The 27,255-nt window shown below is 53.3% G+C and overlaps 1 protein-coding gene across 1 annotated transcript in view; it reads right to left on the bottom strand.

Moving 5' to 3' along the window:
- LOC311199598 (tektin-3-like) overlaps window positions 1-19,425 on the bottom strand; it is a gene marked incomplete at its 5' end in the record, with an annotated part of 60,501 nt that extends 41,076 nt beyond the window's left edge. The window contains one exon of the mRNA XM_084273719.1: window positions 19,379-19,425. Within this exon, the coding sequence (XP_084129845.1) occupies window positions 19,379-19,425 (47 nt within the window). The remainder of the gene's footprint in view (window positions 1-19,378) is intronic.
- Window positions 19,426-27,255: the final 7,830 nt, after the last annotated feature.

Consider the following 27,255-nt stretch of genomic DNA (forward strand, 5'->3'; position numbering starts at 1 on the left):
GACATCTGACCCCAGAGCAGGACGGGTGTCATGGTGATGCCCTGGCAAGAGCAGAACAAGACACTGGTCCAGGCTGGTGTAAACAGTGATCCTTCACCCACCTCCCTGCGCTGGTGCTGAGCTCTGTGAGCAAAAGTTTGCCCCTTGATACAGGACAAGCTGAAATCCCTTGGATGAAAAGCAGCTCAAATTGTTCATTTCTTTCCAAACCCAGCCCACACCCCTCACCCACACAGTGCCACATCTCTCCACTGGCACACGCCTGGCCAGGAGGTGGACAGGAGGGGGATGAGTTGTCCACCCTGCAGGCACCACCAAGCAGGGGGAACACCAAGCTGGGGGAGCAGCCAGAGCACAGATATTCAGGAGAAAGTGCTTGTTTATGTGAAAACACAAGGAGGCAAATAGTTGACATTAAGACTTCAGGGAGGCTGTGGGACTGGGCTATTTCTTTCAGCTCTCACACAAAGGGGCCATTCTGTCTTGCTGTAGAACAGAAACGACATTGAAGGGTCTGTGGAATTTCTGGGCATTTTTTCCCCCCCAGTGACGCAATGGCCCACACTCCAAAGTGACAGATGAAGCCAAGGACACGATGTCCATAAGTGGCCCTGCATCTCCCTCCTGCCCCTCTGCTGCTGCCACTGACCCCCCCTCCCCAGACCCTCTGCCCTCGTGCAGCTCCCACACCTGCTCTGCTGAGCATCTCTAGTCTGTCATCTTGCATCAGCCAATGCACCATGTTCACCATCCCAGTCAAGTCTCCAGCTTAAGCCACGGCCCAGGAGGGAAAAAAAATTCAAGCCTGCACCAGTTCCCAGGCCAGTCCAGCTCCCCCTTCCCCAGTGAGGATGAGGATACACACACTGCTGCTCCATCAGTGCTGTTTCCAACAGCATCGAGGACACCTCTCAGTGCTTTCTGAGAGTTTTGCTCCAAAATGTTTCCTTCACCAGTGCTCACAGGCCTTGGGCCAGTCCAGGAACAACCAGCCAAACACAAACAACTGCAAACAAACAACACCTTTACCACACAGCAGAACTCTTGATCAGGCTGGAGCACCTCTCCTACAGAGACTCAGAGACTTGGGCTTGTTCAGCCTGGAGAAGAGAAGGCTCCAGGGACATCTCAGAGCCCTTTCAAGTCCCTGAAGGGACCTACAGGAAAGCTGGAAAGGACTGTTTGCAAGGGCATGGAGTGATAGGACGAGGGGCACTGGTTTTAAACTAGAGCAGAGCAGGTTTAGATGAGACCTTCAGAAGATCATCTTCACTCTGAGGGTGGTGAGACGCTGGCACAGGTTGCCCAGAGAGGTGCAGGAAGCCCCATCCCTGGAGACATTCAAGGTCAGGCTTGATGAAGCACTGAGAAACTGGATCTAGTTAGTGATGTTATTGGAGGGGTGGGAGTAGATGACCTTTAGAGGTACCTTCCCACCCAATACACCCTGTGATTCCTCTCCATCTTGTGTTGGCAGAAGCACAGAGATTTCTCCAAGTTCATACAGGTACATGGTCATACCTACTACCTGACCCTCTGTGAACCCCTGCTACCTCAAAGATGGCAAGAGCTTGGCACAGACCCCACCACACTGCTCATCCTGAAGCTCCTTACACACCGAAGGCACTGAGGGCCCAGACAGCAGGAAGAGCTTGTCCAGCAGCCAGACTGCTGCTGGAGAGCAGTTGTGATAGAGAAGCAAGACAACATCCACCAGTGGTGAGAAAGCAATCTAAACCTGCTGGTAAGACTGACCCTCCAGCAGCCAGCATTTACAGAATGGAAGTCCCAGGGCAGAGCATCAGTGTGGACAGGCACCTCCCCACCTCACCCACCAAGAGGAAACAGCGACCTTCCGACTTCATGTGGAGGTGTGCCACACTTCCCCCTTCCTGAGCACACACAGCACACAGCCAGGTCACTTCAGCACAGCCCTGGTACAGTGGGGTGAACACACAGAAGATAAACCACTGTTCTCCTGCAGCAACCACCCAGCCTGAGCCCCAGCCCCAGCGCCAGGCATGTCACCATGTCACCCCGGCAAGGGCAGAGCCTCACGCTGCCAGCTGATCTATCAGGCTCATCCACCAGCTGACACAAGAACCTCTGGGTGGGGGGAACACTGGAGCTGGCAGGGTGATAGTTTAGTTTGTCATTTAACTCTGAGACTCTGAGGGAGGAAAGCGAAACACGCAGAGAGCCCATCTGTAGCCATGAGAGGCATTCAGAGAACCAGTCCCAGCCACACTGGAACCAAGCTCCCACCCCAGCACCATCCAGCCCTGTCCAGCTGCCACCAGCCTGCTCCAGTGTCACATGATTCACTTCTTCCCGCTCACAGCCTTTGCCTTGTGCCAGGGATGCCCACTCACTGTGAGCTCCCCATCACCCCTGACAAAGAAGCTCGGATGTAAAGATAAGAGCCACCTCCTCCAGGAACGAGGGGAGCCCTTTCTGGTCCCTACGATCTGGCCATAAGCCATCTCTCCAGCCTGTTTCACACCTCTAATCCCTTTGGGGTGCTGCACATCCTTAGGGAGGACTTAACCTCCTCGTGCACTGTGAACAGGACCAGGATCAGGCAGTGGCTGCAGTCTCTGTGGGGTGTAGGGGGGGAAGCTGTGCCAGGGAAACAATGGGCACATTGTCAGCCTGGGCAAGGGAGACACGGTAGAGCTGTAAGAGCAAAAAGTTACATGCTAAGCCAGGGGGATGGTTCAAACAGATCAGCCTGTTTGTCCTCCACTTCCTGGAGGCCCCTGCAAGAAATTCTGGCACTGCCACTTCGAATTGGCGCTTAGCTTGAGGAAAACTCACTTCAAGGCTCTGAGAAAGCTTTCCTACTGATCTGAGCTCACAATTCCCAGCTTCAGTTTCCTAATAAATCCCAGATTGCTGAACTTCCACACACAGCTCAGGCAGCAGTTAACCCTTTGCAGTCCCAGAGCAAATAACCTCCCTCTCCTGTTTAATTTGCCTTTTCCAAGCTGAGCTGTGCACTAGGGAAGGAAGGCAGATACTCAAAGCCTCCAGGATCTGCCCCCATCCCAAATCCCAATACCCCAGGCGATACAGCACACACTAATTACTTACTTGTGCAAACCTTACAAAGCACAGGGCTGTGAGGAACTCAGAGTCATCTTTGGCATGCTGCAACACCAGGCTGCCATGCAGTAGCATCCACAGCTGATTAGACCAGCAGACAACTTAACTATTGCAATGCAAACGATTCGAGTAGCAAGTTGCAGAGTTTCCCATTTGGGAATGTTGCTGCTGCACACTGAACCTCAGCAAGCAAACAGGAAAGCCAGGCAGGATTTTTCATCCACATAAAACCTTTGCCAGAAGTGGCACAGGTCCTGTCCCACCAAGGGCACCTGTCCTGAGCAGAGCTCCTTCCCTAAGTAATCCTGTCAATATTTAAGGAGCAAACACAGAGCTTCAGGCTGTGGCAGCCACATCTCAGGGCTCCTCTTGCACAGGAAGCACAAAGACATGGAGTTGTTTTGCTTCTAGGAACTACATGTGGTCACCTGTAAGGCCCACCCAGGCATCCTGCCACAGCTACAGCACCTCTGGTTCTCAAACAGTGAGATTCCCCCCTGGTGCTGGTGATTCTGGTTATTCTGTGCTGAGCCAGGACAGGCTTGAGATGGGGTGAAATGAAAATGGAGACAGAGCAGGCTGGCAGCACAGGCAGGGAGAGCAGCTGCAAGTATTAGTCAGAGTCAAAAGTTCACCCCATTCCCAGTGCCGAAAGCACTGCACAGGCACTGCACTCAGGTTGAGGACATCAACAGGACAGAAAGGAGTTTCTCCCCTCCAACAAGCCCCTTGCCCCCTCTTCAAGGTGATGAGGCCCCAGGCAAAACTTGACACAAGATGAGCAAAACTACAAAATCCAGGTAAGTACCAGCATTGCCAGTGAGCTTTCCAGGCTGGGATCTCCATCACCAAATCCTCTGCAGCAGTTTCATCATCCAACAGCATGGTAATAGGGTCACATACCAAACCTACCCCAAACCAAGACACTTGCTGCTAGAAAAGCTACACCATGTGTACTACACATAGCTGAGCTGAAGTCTGGGATGTGCTAAGGGGACAAAACAACCTTAGGGCATTAGCTAGAAGACTAGGAGGGTCTCCTGAAGTCCACACTCACCTAGAAACCCAAGTACAGAAGGATGTTTGCAAACCTCAGGCTTGCTCATGAAGCCTGGCTCTGCCTTGGCTGCAGAGGCTGTCAGGCAAGCAGGCAGCCTGCATATGGAGAGGCTCAGACATAACTGGAGCTGGCAGCAGTCATGTTTCTCAGGTGGTGAAACTGCTGTGGGCACACACTGCTACTGCCAGAGCTCCTCTCCACCTCCTTCCCTGGAAGCCGCCCACCCAGAGCATCCCTGTATCCTTGTCCCAGTGACACCCCAGCCAATTTTGGCTACATGAAAGCAGGACATTTCCTCTGCCCTGGGTATTTCCATCCACATTTAACACAGACTCAAGCATGAGGAGATGCTGAAGCACAATCCAGGCACCTCACTTGTCAGGCCTGTCTGTGACAGAAAAATAGAACCACTGGCCCATGGGAAGGAAAACCGATGATTTTCTTCCTCCTCGCAGCCTCTGAGGCTGGCTTACTATTTGGATGTCCTCAAACACCCCAGCAAATGCCTGAACAATACAAGTTACAGCAACACAGCAAGGAGACTTGGCCCAGATCCTCACTCCACATAAATCAGCGCTGCCTTAGCGGAGCCAGAGCTTTGTGACAGCAGCAGATCTGGCTCACACTCAGCCCGCAAAACCAGCTGCCATCAGACTCGTGCAACACACATTAGACATAAGGTTTTCCAATCAAGCCTCACATCAAAAGTAAAGCCATGTTGATTCAAGTTACAGGCACAGCTTCAAGCTAATATTTGTTTTACCTTAATTACTGTGCCTCTGCTGAAACCCTGATAGGCAACAGCCCGCCGGTAGCCAGAATTAACTGCTGAGGAGTCACTCCTGTGGATTCTCCCTCAGTTATCTAATGCCACAACCACAATCAGCTCTATGTGGCCAATTAAAGTCAGATCACCTTTCCTGTGGTAAGACTCCTGGAAGGGATTGGGTGTGTTCCACATCTGTGGGGCACCCCACAGAAGCACCCAGCAATGCCAAGGGGACCACCCAGCTGCTTCATGATGCCTTTTTGCCACGTGAAACAGCCATAAGGTCACCTTGAGCATCTGTTGCAACTGTTCCTGCACCCCACAGGATAGAGAAGGTGCTCTGAGCTCCCACCTTCCCCCTCCCTGCACCTTCCTCCCTGCTTGGCTTTCTGCAGTCCCAGAGTGTCACAGAGAAGCAGCAGATAACTTGGGGAAGCTGCATGTTTCCCCTTTTCCAAGACAAACCACATGGAGCAAGACAGCAGCTGTGCAGCAATGTGCAGACAAGCCCAGAAGGGATGGTGCAAGACTCACAGGGTGGCTTAGACCCGAGCTCCACGTTCAGCTCAGTAACCCCAGCAGGGCTCCCTTTCCCTTGGCAGCCCCCAAGTCTTAAAGCAGTGATGCTCAGGAACTGCTGAGGCTGGATGCACCTCTGGACATCGCTTAGTCCACCCTGCCCCTTCACAGCAATCAGCAGGTTGCTCAGGGTTATCTGCTCAGCTTTTCAGTAATTCTGAGGATGGAGAATTCTGCTTTATGGATTTTTTTCTGCTTTAACTAACACCCCACTCTCTAGTCATGGGAAAAGAAAAAAAAAAAGATGTCTGTAGCAAAGTGTTCAGATCAGGCAACTTCCAAGCTCAACAACGATACTGAGCTGAGTTGGCTGAAAGTGAATCAGGAAGAGAAAACTTCAGCTAGAAACTATTCTGCTGGAGTAAAGCTGCTTTTCAGAGTTGTTGGCTTTTTGGCAAGAAGAAAAACTCCAACTGGAAAACATCCACCATGCATCAAAAACCCGATGAGGCAAGAGAACAGAAGAGTCTGCCTCTCAGTTAAAACGATCTCTTAAAGTGGAATGTTTGCACTGTTTGTTTTCATTTCATCATGAAAATTCTCCTTAGCACAAGGAGACATTTCCAAGACGGCTCCACCACACCACACTGCTCCACCAGCCTGAGACACCACGCCTTGAGCACAGCATTCCCCCCTCAGGGTGCTGCATGGGCCCACGTGAGCCCAGAGGATGGGAGGATGTGCCTTTGGGGTTTCACATCACCCCAAACTGTGTCCCACTGTGCAGCACCGTGCTCCAGCTGGGGACCCCTAGGACATGTCATTGCCCAAGTATCCCAGCCAGTATTGCTTTGTACACAGAAATCCTTGCTTGTCCAAGCCCTGGGTGTGGCAGAATGAAAAGCAGACAGCAGACCTCAGCCCTTCATGAGCAACCTGGCCCTTTGAAAGGGAGCAGGAGTGGATGGACAAGCTCATCTCACCACCCAGCTACCATAAATGTGGATGTTCTGCAAGCCCAGCTCGCGTCCACGATCCACCCCGTGTTCCCAGGAGATGCCATTTGGGAGGAGCAGGGTGTGTACACAGGCCTTTCTGTCCACGAGCTGTTATAGTTGTGGGATGCAACGTGAGCCAGGGGCTGAACCAGCATCTGTTTTTAGCAGGAAGATGCTGCAAGGCTGCGACACCCGCCTGCCACGCTAACAACGCCGGGCAGGAATGTTCAGTATCCAGCCAGATGAGCCCTGAGAACAGACATACCAGCTTCATATGAGCAGGCTTTCAGTGGAAGAGAACATCCCCTGGCCTGCCCTTAGGAAACCCAGGGACACCCGAGATGGAGCTCCCTGGCCCCCCACTCCTAAACAACAACCAGAACAAAGGGCATAAAAGGAAACCCTGCACAGACCTGCCACCAAATATAACTCGGAGAGGGGAGGGTGCATATAAGCACTGAAACCTCTTACACATGGATTGCTTGGTTTATCCCCATGGATTGTCACATTTATTTACTCAAAATACTTGTTGAGGTTGTTTAGCTGCAACAGGTTCTTGCTTCTGTTTCCTTCTCTCCCCCCAGACACCCCAGCACAGGTCCCTGCTGCCAAGGCTGCAATGCTGCTATCAGAGCAGCAGACTGCACACGAGGATAAAGGTTTTACAAGTCCAGGAGAGAAAATCCCTCAAGTAGTTGTGGTTGCTGAGCTATGTATGGTGAGTTTTGTGTCTCCCTGGGAACCTCCTGGAATGACCCAAGCAACTGAGGTCACTTGAAGCAGCCTCTTGATGACTTCAGTTTCCTACTTGTTAGCAAGCCCCTGCCCTGAACAGAGCTGATGGGGAATTTATCTATCTTAAAAGGCAAAATACAGGCTCATATATCCACCAAGAACATCACAGGAGCACAGCAGAAGCAAGCTGGGTCTTGCCTGTGAGCAGCCCTTCTCTAACCAAACCTTCCCTCTGGGACCCCGAGGTGGGGTGTCAGTTTTGCAGATGAAGCTGTGAACAGCTTTGGCACCACAGGAGACAGAGCACTCGTGTCATCACTCGTGGGGCCTTTCCCCTGTCTGCCATCTGTCAGAACCCTCCCTCAGCCAACAGCTTCACTCAGCACAGGACATTCTCCCACTTTCAGACCACACCTCAAAGGTAAAGCAGCCCTCACCAAGTCCTATAAACAACCAGAAGAGACCAAACCAGACGTTTTCTCAGGACACAAGACCTACTGCAGCTTCTTGCCTTCAGCTTGGTAGCCATGCACACAGAGCCATGGAAATCCAATGATTTTTCACAAACACAGACCTCCTGTTACCAGCAGACCCCCAGCTCTCCTACAGAGGACGGTTCTGGCGTTGCCCAAGACTCTCCAGAAGCCCATCTCTGAGGACCATCCCTCCAAGCTCTGATCCCCATGAACAAATTCAAAGTGCACTTGACCTTAATGCTCCTCAAAGCCAGTGAGTAAACTCCCAATGACTTGAGTGACACAAGGTCAAGCTTTCAGGCAGTTGCTGACTAACTCAGCGCTGCTTTTAACCACAAGCTGGAGCTTAGGCAAGGGTTTCTCTCAGAAAAGCATGAGGAATATCCCTAATTCCAAAGCAACCTTCACAGGCTCCCATGAACCAGCACATACTGAATCAGTTGGTGCACATCACCTCCAGTTTTGTAGCAGTAGAGCAGCTGGTTTGTGCCCTTTAGATGGCAGCAGCTTTCTGAAAGCTGTGAAACACCTGGATATGGAAAAAATATTTCATTCTGAAATTCATAAGGTGGATCTAGTGAAGGAGGAGGACAGGGATAGATCTAAGCATGTTCACACACCCCCAAGACATGCATGCTTGGAGGATGCACTACTAGAGCTGGCCAGTAGTGCTCAGGTAATAGAAGTAGCACATCCAAAAGGATCTGAAGATGTTTGTGGTGATTTTACAGACACTGCAAGGGGAACTGTTAATCCTGTTCTGCAGATGAGTTGGTGCAGACAAGCTGCTCCATCAGCAGGACTCAGCCCTGGACCCATCTGGTGTGACAAGGACCACCAGGCAGCTACTCAGCAAGGACAGAGGTCCCAGCAGGACACAGGTCCTGTGACATTGAAACCTTCACATCAGTCACCCACAGTTCAGAAACTGTGCTCTGCTTTTCTACAAGTATCCCCCAGGCATTTGCTTGCAAGTTTCCTGCATTCCTCACACATTCCCACAAGGAAGCTTCTACTGTGCTTTCCAAGGGAAACCAACACCAAAGAAGCCTGGACACAGTAATCCAAGTTTCTTCAGGAGTGATGATCACCAAATGAATCCCTTTCAGCATTCTTCTCCTAAACTGTGATCAAGAAAACACTGCTCTGAAATTCTGCATAGCTGTGGGTGCAGAGCAACGCGATGCTCTGCCCTACAACACACCCCATTGTGTCTGCCCTTATCTCCCCTTCACAGAAAACAAAGGGAGAATCAGAAGTCTTCCCAGAGGTGCAAAGTAAGAGGGGAAAACCTGAAACAGCAGGGGGTTGCTCTAGCAAGTGCTTCATAGCCTGCACTGCCCCTGAGCTCTTAGGAAAAGGATGCATCAGGTAAACAGCTCAAAGCTGGTTCAAAGGCAGGCACAGACCACCATTTCCATTGGTGTTGCCAACCATGGCACCTCCTGGGCTGGAGTTTCCTTAGCAAAAGCTTAAGCCTCATCATGATGCTGGGCCTCCAGAGTCAAGTCCCTCCCCAAATCGCCCACTGGACTTCAGATACTCTGTATTCAGAGGAGCCAAATCAGGACATTTGGATCCAATTAGTTTTCCTAATCTGCCCTGAAAGTCAGCCAGGGCTGAAGCTGGCCCAGCTGCACATACAGCTTCGAGCAGGAAAAGCACAAGGCCCAGAGATATCATGTATTTCACAATAGTGCTGTTCTTCCTCCAAAAAGGAAAAAAAAAAGAAGAAAGGAAAAATCACTTGGGTAAGCACTATGAAGTTTCCCTCCAAAGCAAAACTGATCACTCACTCCTCCTCCCTTGGAGGAACTATACTGTCTCCCCTCTCCAATCACACATTACCAAACCCCTTTGTAACTTTAACAGAAATCAGAGCCTCTGGGCATGACACAATAAATTTAATTCTTATTTTTAAGGTGCAAAGAAACTTGAGGCTGCAGCAAAGCAGTGGGCTCACACAGCCATCCCCCTGTTCCACTACAGACACTTCCCTTGCCACAGCCAGGAGCTGAGTGGGGAGGAATGTCACACCCTGCTGCGGCGGACACAGGCAGCAGTGTTGGAGTCAGCTCCCAGGCTCTGGCTGTCCCACTCCAGCACCAGCCCAGCTGGGCTGTAAACACGCCCAAGGTCCCAGCACACTTGGAAACAGCTCAAGCTGATGTTTTGGGGAGGGAAAAGGTTTCTTTTTCCCAGTTTTACCAGCTCCTCCTCCTGTTACATTCACACCCTGAGGTCAGAGCCTATGGGCAAGCCAGGATAAAGTTATTCCTGCAATTATTCTGCATCCCAGGTGCAGAAGCCCAACACTCCCATTTCAGCACAGGCTCTCCTGGGCAGCAGCAGCAGCCACGGGCAGGCCTCTCCTGCAGGCCTCTCCGGCAGGCCCAGCAGCCATCACACCACACACGGCCACACAAGCACTGCCAGCACACCCAGGTGACGTGGCAGCCCAGACCGCTGCGTCACCCTGGAGAGAGATGGACTAGAAGCCTCTTTCATACCACCCTTCCCATTCAGTTATCACCATCTAGTGAGCAAAGGTCAGGGGCCACAGCAGCGGGCAGTAGAAAGGAAAGAAGCCACCTATCTCCTGCTCCTTCGTTACTGGAAGTGAAGGGAGTTTGTGGAGTCCAGCCAAGGATTTCACCCATCTGGGTCTTGCTTTGGATCTGAAGGTTTGGGTCAAACCCTCTCAGCCTTTGGGAAGAGGGAGGACCAGAACCTGGCTCCTAAACCCAGATACCCAGTGTTAGCCCTGAGTGGTATCTAGGGAGGCTGGAGGGGCAGGACAGGCTAACAGAAGAGCCCCAGCTATCTCCAGCTGGCCCACGGTCACCCCAGGGTAACTTAGAGCAAACCCCAGGCCACCTCCAGAATGAGGAAATAAGTCAGAGCATCTCTATTTCCTGAACTTGCTTCAACTCCTTTTTAAACATGACTTTTGGATGTGTTTTTCTGCTACACAAACTTTGAAATGAACAGAGCTTCTTCCAGCCAGGGCTGTGCCAAACTCGCCCCAGCCTCTAGTTACTCCAGTTCTGTCCCAGCCAGATCCCAGAGGCACCCAAGGAAGCAAGGGCCCATAGCTTATCCAGGATGTCACTGATCAAACATCTGCTTTCCATGTTCCCCTGGGCAGGGCTCCAAGTGCATAACATATACATCTGTCCGTCTGTCTCCATACAGCACATTCCATTTGTCTTCTCCAAGGCTGCTCACCAGTGACTCCAGCAACACTTGGTTGGGTCGAGTGAAAACCAGCTCTCCAAGAAACACAGCCCATCCCCTGGGACAAAGGAGGCCTACAAAACAAAAGCTACAAGTGGAGCATCCCCAACCTCCACCCTTCAAGCAGGGCTGCAGAGCAGCCCAACCTCACCATTCAAGATTAGCAGAGCCACGATGAGCAGCCTCTCTACACAGCAGCATCCCTGCCATCTCACTGGAGTAGACAGTGCTGATACAGCACTTCCACCTGGGAGGGACCAGAACTGTCTGCAGGCTGATGCAAGGGCAGAGCTGGGGAACCAGGGGAAGGAACCAGGGGAAAGGAGCAGTCAGCCTGCAGCCAGCCCCACCTCGAGGTGTCTGGAGCCTGACTGCATCACAGCAAGTCCTTCAGCTTCTGGGCAGCCTAAACCCCCCCATGACCCCCAGCGTGAGGGAGCCCATGGGGTTATTCAAGCCCCACACTTCTATTGATGAAGAATGATTGAGTCCCAGCAGGATGGCAAGTTTCTCACAGCCCAGAGCAGCAAGGTAGGGACACCCAAACCACGGGCAGGGATCACACCCCCAGCCAGTCCCAGGGGCTTGGTAGCAGCCACACAGGCTCAGCACCCCCAGGGCTTCCTGCACCATCACTGGTGGCCTGGACTGCTGCAGGGCTGCAAGGACCATCACACCACCCAGGGACACATCACCTGCAGCCACTGACAGGTACCCAAGAGCTGAGTGCAGCCCCTGCAGCCACTGGTCTTCCTCAGGGCATCCATACCCCATGCAGAAACGCTGCTGGCACGCAGGGGCTCACTGTCCTGGCCAAGACTCACAGGCATGAAGCCAGCTCCAGCCCTACACTGGGATGACAGCCACAGGCCACCGTGGGACATTTATCCCACTACTTCATGGGATTTTTTTTGTTGCATCATTTTAAAACTTTATTGGAAAGACCCATACAGAACTAGTCTCTGGCAGTTTTGAGTGCAGTGAGAGCACAGCTACACAGAGCTAGCACATACCCATTAGTCTGCAGGCAGGGACACACCACCTCACTTTTGAACCCAGAGTATCAATCAACCTCTCCAGCTGGAAACAAACGCCTCGGTGCTGCAACCCCCTGTTTGGAGAGCAAGCAGGATGGGGGTGCTGCTTTTGCACTTGGCATGTGGGGGCTGCACACCCATGCTGAACAGTAAGGATGTGCAGGTTGTGTTTCTGTGTGTCCTGTTCAGCACCTGATCCATAGCCATCTAGGAGAGTCCCTCCTTGTAACAGAGCCAAGAGTCCTTACTGTACAGGGGAGAGATGTTCAAGCAAGTTCACCTCCTGGAAGACCACCAGAGACCTTCAAAGACACCCATAGGAGCCTCTCAGAGACCCAACCTGCCTGCATAATGACTGTGTGAATATGATAATTAGTTAATACATATGTATGGACAGTGACATAAGCCTTGGTTGGCATCCATAGGACACATTAGGTGGAAGGATCCCTGTGTCCCCTGCACAGACTAGAGTAATGCCTGTTCCATAACACAAAAATCAAACCTAAAGGAGTGTCACTCCTGCCTTCAGTGACACCACAGCAGGAGACCACACACACAGAAGATCCACTACCCAAAGAGATGGTGGAAAACATGACAGGAAGGTCCCAAGAGATGTGTCCAAGGTCCCACTGCCAGCCTGGGTCACCTGCAGCACCAGGCCCCCTCTAAACCCAACGAGCATCATCCCTTCTCGACTCCCACATTAAAGCCCATAGCAGGGGAGGCTGAGCACGTTCTGCCCCCAGGAAGAGCCAGGAGCAGGGAGTGATGTTCCAGGGACACACAGACACGGAACTGCAAGGAGGTAGAAGGGACCCAGGGAACCGCAAACCACCAAGAACCGGCCCACAGGCTCCAGCAGCACATCACTTGTTCGCTTCCTACACACACGCCCCACACCCCGGGGATGCTGCTCTCAGGTCTGGGCAGGGGCTGGTGAAGAGGGACAGAGACAAGTGTGGCCATCACCATGTTCACCACACCAAGCTACGCGGAGTTATTGCTGCCAGCTGCTGCAAACACCCCCCTGACACCTTCCCCCCACCACCCCCCAGCCTGACACTGCACTAAACAGCCTGAAATGAGTCGCTAATGGGTGTAATTAGCCACTAATTACACCCAGGGGCTGGAGATCAGCAAGGGGGCAATTTACAGCTGGGGAAGCAACCTGGCTCAGGTCTCTCAAGGAGTCTCATTGGTTTCTGCCAAGCTGCCCCTACCCAAATCCTAGGATTTTCAGAGCATTCCTCCCCCAAGGAGGCTGCAAAGATCTGGAGCAAACTGAAAGCTTCTCCCAGTCCTGGGGGACATTCACAGGGACCACCAACCCCAGAGCACCCAGCAAAACCATCCGAAGTTCAAGCATCACACCAAAGGCTCCAACCCAGCCTGACACAGCCACAAGCTCCCCACGCTTTGCAGGGGGGGTTTAGCTACTGCTGCAGCCCAGCTCAAATATCAACCCAGCTGCTATTTAAGCTCATGAATAAGAACCCCCGAAGTTTTTGCAGGACACCAGCACGACGCACACAATGGGCAAGGCATCCTTTCAGCCTGACCCCAGCCCATCGCCCTGGCACGGAGCTCCCCAGCTCTTACCTGCCCAGGGGCTCCTGGAAGTGCCAATAGAATGTGTTTCCATCCAGGTTGTTAAGTAGTCAAATGCATCCTGCCCTAAAGGGTCCCGGGTTTTCTTTAAAAAACACCCATTTTTCTCACTGAATATACAGTGGGGGGTTAAAAAAACCCCACCCAAAAAAAATATACCACCATATGATGCCAAATGCTGAGGCATTTCCTTTTTTTCCCCTCCTTTCTTCCCCCCCTCCTCGTCCTGAGGGGCACCCAGGCCAGGAGCAGACCCCAAGCTGGCTGTGAAGTCACGGGTTTTAAAGAAAACACCTGGATTGGTTTAAGCCCCCACCCCCTGGGGCTGTGCACGCAGGTTTCCCTCCCCATCCCTCTAGCCTATCATGCCCCTCTCCTTCCCCACTCCCCCCACCCCTGTTTTCCTTTCCCCATCCCAGGCACAGCAGCTAAACCAGGAGCAGGGCAAACCCCCTCCCAACCCTGAGGCACACTCCAGCTGAGCCTCTCCCCATCCTCTGTCCCACCAGAGGAAAGGTCTTTAATTCCCCTGCCCAAGTTCTCCCTGGGCTGTTACACCCCAGAGTGACCATGGCAGAAGTGGGAAGGGGTCTGTGGGGGCAGCCCCTTCCCTCGCCCTCACCCTGGGCAGCTGCCAGCAGTGGTGGGCAGGGTGATGCTGCTGGGTCTCTGCTTTGTGACACTTGTGTTCACCCCCTGAAATGGCCAGGGGTTCAGGGACAGGTGTCATGGGGACCTGGGAAGGTGCTACTGTGGCTGGTGTATTCCTGTGGGATTTTTATCCAAGGCAGCTCCCATGCAGGGAATTTATAACCCAGGTACACCTATGAAGCAGCAAGTGAGAGAAAGGGATATTTGTGCTTTACTGACAGGCAAATGCAGTGGGGGAAGGTGAAAAGGGTTGGTCCAGCAGGGATTTTGTGGACATCAGTGTGGTAAAACCACAGTAACCAGCAGAACACCCACAGAGAATCATGGAATGGTCTGGGTTGGAAGGGACCCCAATGGTCACAGAGCTCCAACCCCCCTGCCACAGGCAGGGACACCAACCTCCAGGCCTGGAGCTACACAAGGTTGCCCAGGGCCCCATCCAGCCTGGCCTTGAAGAGAAGTGAAGCTGAAACACTTCCCTGCCATGTTCTAACCCTTGGGTAAGACCTCAGTGTTCAGCACAGGGAGCTGATCCTTGGGCCTTTAAAAGTTGGCTGCTGGCCTTAACCACCAAACAACAGCTCAGCTGGTGCATGCAGACATCTTTGCAGCCCCAGCAAAGGCAGCACTGTGCACTGGCACAGCTGCAGAGCGTTGCCTGCCTGCACAGCTTGGTGCTGGCTGGGCACCCACCGACCCACCCACAGGGCTTCTGAATACCCTGCTTACACCTCCATATCATTTGGAAATGCCCAGCCAGGCACCAGGAGTTCTGTCCTGCTGAAGCCAGAGCTGGATTTCCTGACACATTCTGCATTTGCTTGTTGTACTGAAGAGCCACAGAGGAAAAGGTTTTGCAATCACAGGAGGAAGAATGGGCTGAGCTTACAGATATTTTCTACACAAAGCTTTGGGCAGCTTCTGATTCCTCCCAGAGCCCAGCAATTCTGCATCAGACAACCCAGGGAGCAGGGGTGGGGCTGGTCATCACCCCTGAGCAGCCTCTCTCATGGGATGGGCAGTGTTTGGGGCTGTGCAATTCATCCCTGTCTTCATCCCACTCTCCATCCCTGTCCCCACCTCCGTCCTGTCTCCATCCCTATCCCATCTCCATCCCCATCTTTGTCCCTGTCCCCATCCCCAGTGTTTGTGCACGTCCATCCCTCCCCACAGCCAGCAGCAGGGAACCTGGGTGCTCCTGTAGCCCAGCCCCTTTGGCACTGGCAGTAACTGTTTTCATGGAGCATTGTAAATAAAGAGGCATTTGGCAAACCTGCAACAGGCAGAGCCCAGCCTGCAGAGCCAAGAGTTTCAGTGCTGAGGTCACTTGTGCCGTCCCAGCCCCACGCTGGGAGGAGCAGGGACAGAGGGAAGGACAGCTGGTGTATATGTCCAGTACCCCAAAGCCAGGGGGAAGGGGAGATGAAGGGAAGTGATCAGAGCCAAGGACAGTGTTATTCCACCCAGAAAAGCTGTGAGTCACAGAATCACAGAATCACAGGGGCTGGAAGGGACCTCCAGAGTTCATCAGGTCCAACCCCCCTGCCCAAGCAGCTCCCCAGCTCATATTGCACAGGTCGGTGTCCAGATGGGGCTGGAATATCCCCAGAGAAGGAGACTCCACACCCCCTGGGCAGCCTGTCCCAGGGCTCCCTCACCCTCACTGGGGAAAAGTTCTTCCCCATGTCGGTGTGGAACTCCCTGTGCTCCAACTTGCAGCCATTGCCCCTTGTCCTGTCCCCACAGACACTGAAAAGGGGCTGCTCATTCCCCCTGCATCCCACACTTCAGATATTGATAAACATTAACAAGGTCCCCCCTTAGTCTTCTTTTCTCCAGGCTGAACAGTCCCAGCTCACTCAGCCTTTCCTCACAGGGGAGATGCTCCAGGCCCTTCATCATCCTCTGGACTCTCTCCAGGAGATCCCTGTCTTTTTATCCCAGGGAGCCCAGCACTGGACACAACACTCCAGGTGGGGCCTGATCAGAGCAGAGTAAAGGGGGAGGATCACCTCCTTCAACCTGCACTGTGGATACTGGTCCCCATCCCAGAGAGACAATAAGCAGAGCAGTGGCTGAAGGCAGCAGCTCTCATTATGAGCAACCAAGGGAACCACAGAGGGAAGACGTGAGGGCAGATGAAATTAGGTCTCAGTCCTGCAAGGATGTGCTAATGAAAGTAGAACACAGGTTCAGAATAAGTAAAAAAGGAGGGGTTATTTTCCACTGTATTATATGGGGACATTCCCTGGCACAGGTGCTGTGGATGCTGAGAGACCCCATCCCTGTGGAGGTGATGTCCTGCAGCCCTGTCTGGCCACTTTGGGAGTGTGACATTATCCTGTGCTGTCCCAGGGACCAGCTCAGCCTGGAGCAGCCTGGGCAGTGCCAGTGGCACCAGGCAGAAGGACTCACCAGCTCCTTTGGGCACAGAGGTCCCGGTGCTGAGGAAACACATTGTCATCACACACGGAGGAGGCTTCCAGGAGCTTTCTCTGGTGTAGATGTTCCTGGAAATGAAGAGTCACTTCCCCAGCCCTGGGAAGAGGCGTGCCAGCCTTGGTCTAAACAAAGCAGCAAGAGGACAATCCCAGCTGCTTGCTGCTCCAGGCTGCCTCCAGCAGGGCAGGAAGCCAAAGCTGTCGCTGGTGTGACACAGATCCTCCCCATCCTGGCCCAATTCTGCTGCATCTTTTGCTCTAAGGCTCTGTTGCTGCAATGCCAGATCCAGCACACAGCCTGATGGGCAGCACTGACCCAGCTCCACCTTTCTCCCTGGGCTGGGGCCCTTTCCAGATGCCTTTGCCATGCACAAGGGAGGTGTAATAATTTCCAGGATTTATTGTTTATAGTCAGAGGAGCTAATTCTGTGCCCAGAGAGAGGGATCCAGCAAGGAAATACCAGCAGAGACACTGACAAGTTATTCATGACCCAGGCTGGCTCCCTGCTTGCTTCACAGGCTCAGCATCATGTCCAAGAGGTGTCATAGGGTGAGGAAAATGGGTGTGTTGGGGTGTTGGTGTGGCCCAGACTTACTGAGCAGAAGGGAAGCATGGGAACAATGTCTACAGTATGATGTTGTCCTTGGGAAAATACCTGTGCAAGGTGGATACACCAGGTACCCCATTTGGGGAAACTGAGGCAGGGAGCTGAGCCTGCTTCCTTAGAAAGGGTCGATAGTGAAGCTGTGGTTAAAGCCTGGAGACCCTGTCTCATGGGCAAAGAAAGCTTCAAGGCAAAAGAGTACAGATGATGATGATGCCCACAGTCCTAAAAATAAACCCCTTTCTGTCCAGCGATCACCCAGCTTCCCCCTCCTCTGTCTGGCTGAGGGGCCACTCTGGGCTGGGGCTGCAAAGAGAAGGTCCCTGGCCACAGGTAAGGGCTGGAGTCCCACCTTTGAAGGTGTCCCCAGCACAGAAACCTGCACACACAGTGTCAGAGCCAAGATGCCCCTGGGTCACTTGCCTCTGCCAGGTCAAGTCAATATTTTTTATGTGTTTGGGTTGGTTTTTTTCCTAAATTTGTGCATTTTCCTCAGTTCTCACCTGGCTTCTTCCCCCCATCTGGATGGTGCTTGTCTCCAGCTGGGAGTATTTGGAGCAGCATGGCAGCTGATGTCCTGATGTCCTTGTGACTGTCAGCCCTCCTTGGGCAGGAATGGAGTGCCATGGCAGGGCTCCAAGTGATGGCATGGAGAGCCCAAATGTCATGCTGGGCACGTCACAGGGAGGAAAGGGAAGAACTGACAGCAATATTGTTTTGAACAAAAGCAGGGGAAAGCCATGTCTAACCTCATAACAGAGCCCCCAGACACCTTTCCAGCTCTTCTGCAGGGCAATGAGGTGGGATGGAGCTGCAGACACACTCTGCTCTTACAGCATGAAACCCATCACCTGTTCATCATCTCTGGAAGAGGAGCTGGGAGATGCAGGAGACCAGTGGCACTGAGGAGGAGCCAGCACCCTCCCAGCTGCCCATCCATCCCAGGCAGCAAAGCAGCCCCAACCCCACAGATGGAACCCACTTGCTTGAACCCAAGTGGGGAAGGCACCAAGTTGTGCCTGTTTACCTGCCATGTTTTCCCCTTCTTCCCCAGAAGAGCCTGTTAGACATGGCCATCTGGCTTGGCAGGAGTTGTGGGGTGAAGGGTTGGGCAGTACAGGGCCAGGAAATGGCCTTGAAGTGAACAAGGACCCCTGAGGACCCTGCACCAACTGGCACCTCCCTGCCCCACATTTGGGCAGCATCTCCCCTGTCTCTCTCACCCCACATCCTCCTCCCACCTTGTTTGGCACGAGCAGGAGGGACAACCCAGTCAGCTGTGGGACAACTGGGTGAGGAAAGGGAGGACCAAATCAGCTTTCATCCTTAACCCCCAGGTGTGTTAACGGGAAGGATAATGATGTGAGATCTCATTAGCCAGAGATGGGATAGTTCCCTTCATGCCAGGCTAGGCTGGTCTCATCATTTCAGTGCATGAAGGAGCAGCAGGGTGGGTGCTGCAGCAGGGTGGGTGCTGCAGCAGGGTGGGTGCTGCAGCAGCCCCCAGCCCTCCTGGGGAGCTGAGCCTCTGACAGCATCTGATGGGCTTGTCCAGCTCTGGGTGGGTGTGGGAGCTGCGAGGCCAGGAAACCTCCAGCAGCCTGTGAAAGGGCAGAGGGCAGGCTGTCCAGGGACTGCTGCTTCACCCTGGCTGCCGAGGGAGCGCTGGGCAGGACGAGATAAAAGCACCTCCAGGAAATCTGAGTCACCGTGGGCTGTTCCGCGGGGTGGGAGCGCTGGAAACGCGCGGTCTCCGGTGGAGCACTTCAGACAGCCCCCAGCGCCTCTCCCCACACACCAAAACAACCTCCTCCTGTGCCAGGGGATGGGGGAAGAAGTCAAGGGCCATTTTTCCTGTCTGGGACCAGCGTGTGCTGCAGTAAACAAGCCGCCTCTCCAGGGCGATTTCCTCCCCTCCTCCTTGCGCTGCCTCACCCCGTCCCAGCGTGAGCCAGCCCACCTCCCAGCTCCTGGTTCAGGGCTTGGAGTTTCTCCTTTGGGGGAGGAAAGTGCCGGTCTGGGACTCACCATCCCATTTTGGGAGTGTTACCTCCAAAGGATGGGTCAGGAAAAGGCTTGGGAGGTTAAAACAAGGACCCAGCACCTCACAGGTGAGAGGCTTTGTCACCAGCCTTACTGCTTCATCCGTGGCCACATCCACTTCTTGTCTTCTATCTGGTACATCGAGGCAAAGCTTGTCCTTTTGCCCCCTGGTCGGGCAGCACCCAGGATAAAAAGACCTAGCTTGGTGTTATCATAGAATCACAGACTGGTCTGGGTTGGAAGGGACCCCAAGGATCACAGAGCTCCAACCCCCTGCCACAGGCAGGGACACCAACCTCCAGGCCTGGAGCTACACAAGGCTGCCCAGGGCCCCATCCAACCTGGCCCTGAACACCCCCAGGGATGGGGCACCCACCCCCTCTCTGGGCAGCCTGTTCCAGCCCCTCACCACTCTCTCTGGAAAGAACTTCCCCCTAATATCTAATTTAAACCTCCCTTCCTTCAGATTTAACCCATCACCCTTGTCCTGCCATTATCTACAGGCACTGGCCCAACAGAACGAGCCCACAACAACCTTCCTCCTCATGGAAATAGAGGCCTTTCCCCAAAAAGCCCATGGGAGGGGGCAGAGCCAGGACCTTTCTTGGAAAGTCAGGACATGCCCCAGTTGATCAGCATGTCCCCAGGGTGCCCTTGTGTTGGTGGGAAGGAGAGGTGCAGCGAGGAGATGCTCCTGAGGTGCCCTGAGTCCTCAGGTTGCTCCCATGGGTGGGTATCCTGAGAGATACTTGTGGCACATCCATAGGACCTGAATTAGGTGGGTTTGACTTCACCTGTAATGGGGTGATTTAAATTAAATGATTACATTTGAAATCAGTTAATTTAACCTAGCCACTCCAGTTGCTAATGACTGATGTTGTTCAACTTGTCATCAGTACACATCATGAACTGCAACAGAGTGCACATCCCACTGCAGATCAGCACCCAGCCAGCAATCACAGAATCACAGAGTCACAAGGTTGGAAAAGACCTTTGAAGATCACCAAGTCCAACCATTCCCATCCTAAGCTAAACCAGATCCCTGAGCACCTCATCAACCCTTTTATTAAACACATCCAGGGATGGTGACTCAGCCCCTCCCTGAGCAGCCTGTTCCAGCCCTGACAACTCTTTCAGGGAAGAACTTTTCCCTCCCATCTGCTCTGACCCTGCCCTGGGGCAGCTTGAGCCCATTGCCCCTTGTCCCATCTCCTGTCCCCTGGCTGAAGAGACCATCACCCACCTCTCTGCACCCTCCTGGCAGGTCAGTGTAGGTGTGAGAAGGTCTCCCCTCAGCCTCCTCTTCTCCAGGCTGAACACCCCCAGCTCCCTCAGCTGCTCCTCAGAGGATTTGCCCTCCAGCCCCTTCCCCAGCCTGGTTCCCTTCTCTGGACACTGAGCTTGTTACTGTTTCCCCTGGCAGATGCCAGGTCCTACAGCCTTACCAGGTTTTGGTCCTTGAGTTGTGCTCATTTTCCTTCCTGAAGGCCCGTGACACATCCCCAGCCGTGTGTCTGCTGCGCTCAGCAGCTGCTGGCTGGACACTCTTCCCCATCACTAAATCATGCCTAAAGAAAATAGTTTGCAGAGTCCTGCCACACGCCCTCAGCCTCTCTCAGGGCTGTGAGCACCAGCCAGTGTTTTGCTTCTTATTCCAAATGACACAGGAAAAACGGAATGTCTCACCTCTGACCCCAGGAAGGGTCACACAGATGGCTTCCAGGCCCCACAAAGTTTTAGGACATGGGATAATTCCCAGGCACATTAGCTAAGGCTGCTTCCCCTTGTATAACTAGAAGATATTTGCAGCTGTAAGTCAGAGGTCCTGTGTGCTCAAACCACAAAAGCAGAGCTGGAGAGCTTTGCCAGGAGGTGTCTGAGCTGGAATTTCCTTTGAATACATATTTAGACTAGGAGAGACCTGAGCTGCAGAGTTCACTTTTGGGGCTGAGGGTGCTCCCAGGTTGGGAGGAGGATGCTGCAGAGGTGGGCTGTGCCTGGGCATTGCCACCGCCCACCCCAGCTGGGCTCGTAAGATCCCAGGGCCTCCACACTTTTTGGGTAGCACTAAGCTGAAGTTGAGCAGCTCAAAACTCAGTGAAATTCATACCAGATCCTTGAGAGCTGCATGGGGAATGGCCACAAAACCCCTCTTGCTTGCCAGCACCCAGGGGCTGAGTGGGTGAGGAAAGGGATGAGTGTCATTGGAAGTTCAAAAACTGTCTGAGAAGATGAGCAGGACCCTCCCTCCCAGCTTCCAGAGCTCACAGAAGGTGGAGGCTCCCTTGGCTTGAATGGGCTGAGCTAATCCTCTGCAGCTGGAGGCTGTGAGGCCTCCCTGAGGATCCACCAACAGCCCAGAGCCCAGACCTTGCTTTGGTTCAGAAATTCACAGCAGCTGAGCAAAGATAATAGCTGTGCTGCTGTGGAGAGCATGTGTGTGTGCAAGTGTGCATACACTCGTGTGTCCAAGTGCACCCCAACACAGGGGGGATGTGGGGTGCACAGCCCATACACCCACAAGGATCCAGGCTGTGATGCTCTTTAGTGCCCAGATGTGCCTCTCTGCACCCCTGAGTCTCCAGTGCTGGATGTCTGGGTGGTGGGTGCTGTGTGAGCAGGGCCACCTGTGTGGCCTTCTGAGGGTGCCTGTGCTGGGGTGTCAGGTATTGAGGTTGGCACAGAAGCCCACAGGAGATTAACAAAGTGGCTTTTATCAAGTGTTGTAAGGGTCTGCTTGCTGCCAGGAAGCTCCTGCTGTGGGGAGACAGTGACATCCATCCATCCATCCATCCATCCATCCATCCATCCATCCATCCATCCATCCATCCCTCCATCCCTCCCTCCCTGTCTGGTGGGGTGCCTGCTGCCTGGCTCCACAAGCCCAGAATGGGCACATGTACCCTGAACAAGATGTGCTCCACCTTCCAAACCCCAGCTTCCAGCAGAGAGATGTGGACCTACTCCCACCACTGTCTGTCTCTGGGAGAAACTCCACCCACAGCCAGCTCCAGCAGTGTCAGTGCAAGTCTGGGGCTGAGCTGCAGCCAGAACGGGGCAGCTGGTCACCGTGGCTGGTGTTTGGCACGTGAGGGAGGGGGGCACATGGCTGGGCAGCCCTGTCCTGGGCTACTGATGGGTTTACCCAGCACTGCCCATGGACAGGACTTGCTGTGCTGGCAGCTCTCCAGCTGCACTGGCTGAGGGTCTGTTCTCCCCTGGGGTCAGCACAAGAGCTTTGCCATCCTCAGGGTTATCCATGGGCATGTTGCACTGCTCTGGCAGGGAATCCCTCTCTCCTGCTCTCCAGGAGGAACACCCTGTTTGACTCTGCCCTGGGTGACTGCCCCAGGGTCCCAGCTTCCCTGACCCAAACCCCATGAAGATCCCATCCCCTGAGCACCCTGATGCAGAGAAAGTGCAGAGAGTCAACTCCCTGCTGTGTCCTGCTACCAGGACATCCTGAACATGGACAATCCTTTATAAGGACTTTCTCAGGAGGTAAAACCCCAAACCTGGGTGTTTTAGAAGCAGAGGACCCCCTCCATCAATAATCCCACTGGTTGTCCCCAGCACAGCACAAGCTCTTTGCTCCATGTTTTCTTCTCCAATGCCTCCAGTCAGCAGAGAGCCATCAGCAAGCAGGGAAATGTGTCTTTCCAAAGAAATCTGCTTTCACACAACCAGATTTACACAGGTCAAGGTGGAGCCAGGCAGCTGCAGCCAAACTCTGAGCAGGCTCCTTGCGTGGCTCAGCCCATTCCTGGTTGCTCCCATTACTCACTCCCTGCCTGGGTTTCCTTTCTGCAGGAATATTTGGAGGGTGACTGTTTTTCCTACAAATGCTCATACTTGCAAACTTGGATGAGGATGTAAAAATCCTCCCTTAGTCACTGGGACTCTAATTTTTAATGGACTTTTTGACTTGAATATATTCATCTTAAAATGTCCTTGATACAAAATGATTAAGTGAGGGGAGGGGATGATTCATGAGTACACAGGGTTGGTTTCCCTGCACTCAGAAGCTTGATTTACGACTCAGCTAGGTGAGTTTTATGCTTCAGACACTTTTCATTTCAAGGGCTCAATAACATGGTGTGTTTGGCCCTGGCTCTGATTTCCCTGTGTGAAAGGGTCTCTCTCAGTTGGGGATAAAAAGCTGGATAACTACCTGGTCACTGAACTATTCCCATCCCAGGCTGTGAGCAGAGCACTGTCTGATGCTGCTGTGGGTTTCCAGGCAGACAGACAGGTGGGACATGCCTGAGCTTTCTTGTCATCATCTCTTTTAGAGGGAAAGTCCCCCTGATCCTTGTCAAGCCACAAAGTCACCTATTTCCAAGAAGAAAAGCCACCCTGGGGAAAGGCAGTCTGAAGTTTTAGTGTAGATGCAAACCAACAGTGCAGAGAAACTCCCATGGACTGCAGTCCTCACAGGGCTGCTTCCTCCTGTCCAAGAAACTGAGAACCCCTTTCTGCCCTGGCCATGAGCCACCTTGTCTTTCAGTGTTTGTGGGGTGCCCATGCCTGTTGCATGGGGCTGTGGTTGGGGCTGGGAGACAGCAGGGCAGTGCCAATCAACGCTGATTCATCCCTTAGGGCTGCACTGTGACCACACACCATGGTCCCATGGTTGCCAGCTGAGGGAAGCCATCAGGCTGGGATGGAGGTGCTGAGGAGCAGCATTGCACCCCCCTCGCCATGGGATGCTGTGAGGGATGAGAGCTGCTGTCTGAGCTCTTCATCACTGATCATGGTATCACCTATCCCATCCCCACCCATGCAAAGTAAAGCTGAATCCACCACAGACAAGAAGGTTTTGGCTTTTACTGGGCCAGGTGAAGTGCACCCATGCAATGCTGCTGCACCTTCCTGGTCCACAGGCTGTCACCTGCCAGCCACTGGTGCCAGATTGTCCTGTGCCCAAGTTCTGTCTTGCCAAACTGTCACCATCTGAGTGGCAGGGAAAGCTGCTGCTGCTGCTGCAGAGCACTGCAGACAGATGCTTGAGCCTTGGGAGATGGGAACGTATTTTGATGTCCAACAGTTAAACCTGGAAGCTGCCACTAAAACCAATGCAAAAATCCCCTTCTTGTTTCTGGGAGCAAACCTATGCCAAGGAGGATGAGGTTTTGTTACCGTGGCAGGTGGTCACTGGTGGCTCTGCTGGGCTTCAGGAGCCACAATTAACACCCTTGCCAAGGCCCTTGCAAACGGGACGACCCCTGGGATCCAGAGGAGGAGGCTGGCTCTGAGCTAAGGAACCTGGAGTTCATCCCTACTCCCCCCACCCAGCACACTCCACAGCATCAGGGAGAGGGGCTGGACCCAGGGAGGGGTGCAGCAGGGTGTGACATGCCCCTGGCACACAGACACCTGCTGCTGGGCACAGGGCTGAGTCGCTTCCTAGGAAGCATTTATGTAAATCAAGAGTTTCTTCCCCAAACCCAGGAGAGTCCCGAGGTCTGCTGGAGGAGACAGCCCAGCTGGCCAGTCCCACACACACCCACCCAGCTGGGAATACATTTGCTTGTTACCAGCTTTTTCCAGCTGAAGTGGCTGCTCACACCACCTCACGTCAGGGCAGTGACATCATGTTCCCGTTATATCCCAGCTCATCTCCAGGAAGCTCTGACAGAGCACTAATGGGAGGAGAGGAGCTTTGGGGTATTGTTTTTCCTCCTGCCACCCCTCTGCAGATGACCAGCAGCCAGGGGTAACCCCTGGGGAGGGGACACCCTTCCCACCACGGTCCCACGCTCGTGTGTGGGGCTGGCAGGCTGCTCCCAGGGCTTCTCACTTCGCCAGGCTCATCCTCAGAGGAGTTTACAACGAGGAAACTTCCAGGCAACTTTCTCTGCTCCATTTCTAAAAGAAATAGTTAATGAATAACACTAAAAAAAGCCTAAGAGCTCCCTCTGCTGCCTCGCGGAGTGAGACAGGGGAAGGATGGACTGAAGACTCTGTCCTGTGGTGGTTCTCTGGGCTGGAGGGACCTGATGGCAGGGTCAGCTCAGCGGTGCTGCTCCAGATGCTCCTCCTGAACACAAAGGCCAAGGGGAATGAAGAGATTTTCCCACCCCCTAAAGGCTGCCCAGGCTGGCTGGGGATTCCCTGGGGGATGCTGCACCTCCCACCCTGCTGCAAACAGAGAGGAAAAAGCCCCCAGGGGTGTTACAGCTCCTGATTTTTCCTCCCCCTCTGCTGAGGCTGCTCTTGCAGCAGCAGGACTTGGGGTGTCCCACTCGCAGCAGCTGCAGGAGAGCTCTGGGCAGTGGAGCCCAGCATGGTGTGTGATGCCTGATGGAGGCACCCCAGTGTCAGGTCCCCCAACCTGCATCCTCGCTGCTCTCCAGCCCCAGCTACAGGCCAGAGCCCACCTACAATGATCCAGTCTGCAGACTGGGGATGGAGCAGGATCTAAGCAAAGTCCCCATCCCCTCCTCTCTCCAGGCCAGATCCTAATCAAACCAACCTCTTGGGCACGACCCTGCAACCCAAAACCCAGGAGAAACCAAGGGCTCATGTACCAAAGAGCTGTGCAAAAGGACAGGCTGCCCAAGGGGTGTGGAGTCTCCTTCTCTGGAGATATTCCAGACCTGTCTGGATGCCAACCTGTGTGACCTGTCCTAGGGAGCTGCTTTGGCAGGGGGTTGGACTTGATGATCTCTGGAGATCCCTTGCACCCCCTCTGATTCTGTGATTCTGTGACATTTAGTTTTCTCCACATCCAAAGTGATTTTTTTAGGTGAGGTTTTGGGGTGGGACCTCTGCCCACAGGTGGGTGTGGGCACCTCCAGCCCCATGGGCTCTCAGATGCTGGGAAATCCCCAAGGCCAGAGGCAGTTGTGATGGGCAAGTCAAATTCCTGCTGAAACAGGGTTCAGATGTGAGGGAGGGCTCCAAAAAAAGCAAAACATAATCCAACTACAACTTAAATAACACTTTACTGGAGCTTTAAACCCTGTGGCAAGGGAACAGATGACAAGCAGGGAAGGTCCCACAGGGTAGAGGATCTATCTAATGGGGGAAAAGTCATACAAAGTGTCAAAAAAGGGCTGGACTCCAGTACACTCAGTAGGAAACCATGAGTAATGGTCTCAGCAACCAAACCCTCGTTTCATCTGTAAACATAATAGTAGGCAAGAGCAAGTATGTCCCGTGGCAGAAGAGCTCCATGACTCATGTACTCCAGTGGTTACTATGGAGTTGTTTACACACTGCTTGTAATTGAAAAAAAAGGGGAGGAAAAATCTCAAGAACTTGCCCAAAATGAACCAAATTTGAAGAAGTTTGCACAAGCTGGGAGCACAGGGAACACCTCAGCAAACCAAAGAGGCTTCCAGGAGGAGTCCAGAGAGCTCAGGGCTGAACCTCCTGAGCCACTAATCCCCAGACAAACCGACTGCGTGTCCTGGTGCCAGACAGATGGAACGTGGGAAGTGTGACAATGAGGCTTTGGGGTTTTTTAAGGATTCTGGGAGGAATATGAGGAATAACAGGTCAGAACACCCAACTCCTATATTGAACAACCCACTCAGGCTTCTAAAGACCAGGATCACAGAGGTAAGTAGCTGAAGAGCATCAACGTGGCTTCTGCTGAGGTGAGTTGCACCTGGCAAATGCTGAAGCTCTTTGAAATGTGTAGCAAGCAGCTGAGGTGTGAGGTATCTGGCATTTATAACTAAATACTTTGTGAAAGAATCCAAATCAAAGGATGTGTTAATCAGTGGAGCACTCTGCAGCAGGACACTGTGGATACCAAACACCTGCACGGTCTCAGAGAGGAACCAGCCAAAATAACAGCAGCAAAATCCTCCAGGTGCCACAGAGAGACCCCCAAACCTGCAGAGGAACAGAGGTGTTCCTGGAGCATGGCCATGGGGCAGGGATTTCCATGTAGCCTTTGCTAGGGGAATTAGACAAGCCCTGGGTTTGATGGGCTCAGCCTGACCCAGGGGGCTACTCTCA

This window comes from Gallinula chloropus (genome assembly GCF_964237585.1).
Source record: "Gallinula chloropus genome assembly, chromosome: 20".
Lineage (NCBI taxonomy): Eukaryota > Metazoa > Chordata > Aves > Gruiformes > Rallidae > Gallinula > Gallinula chloropus.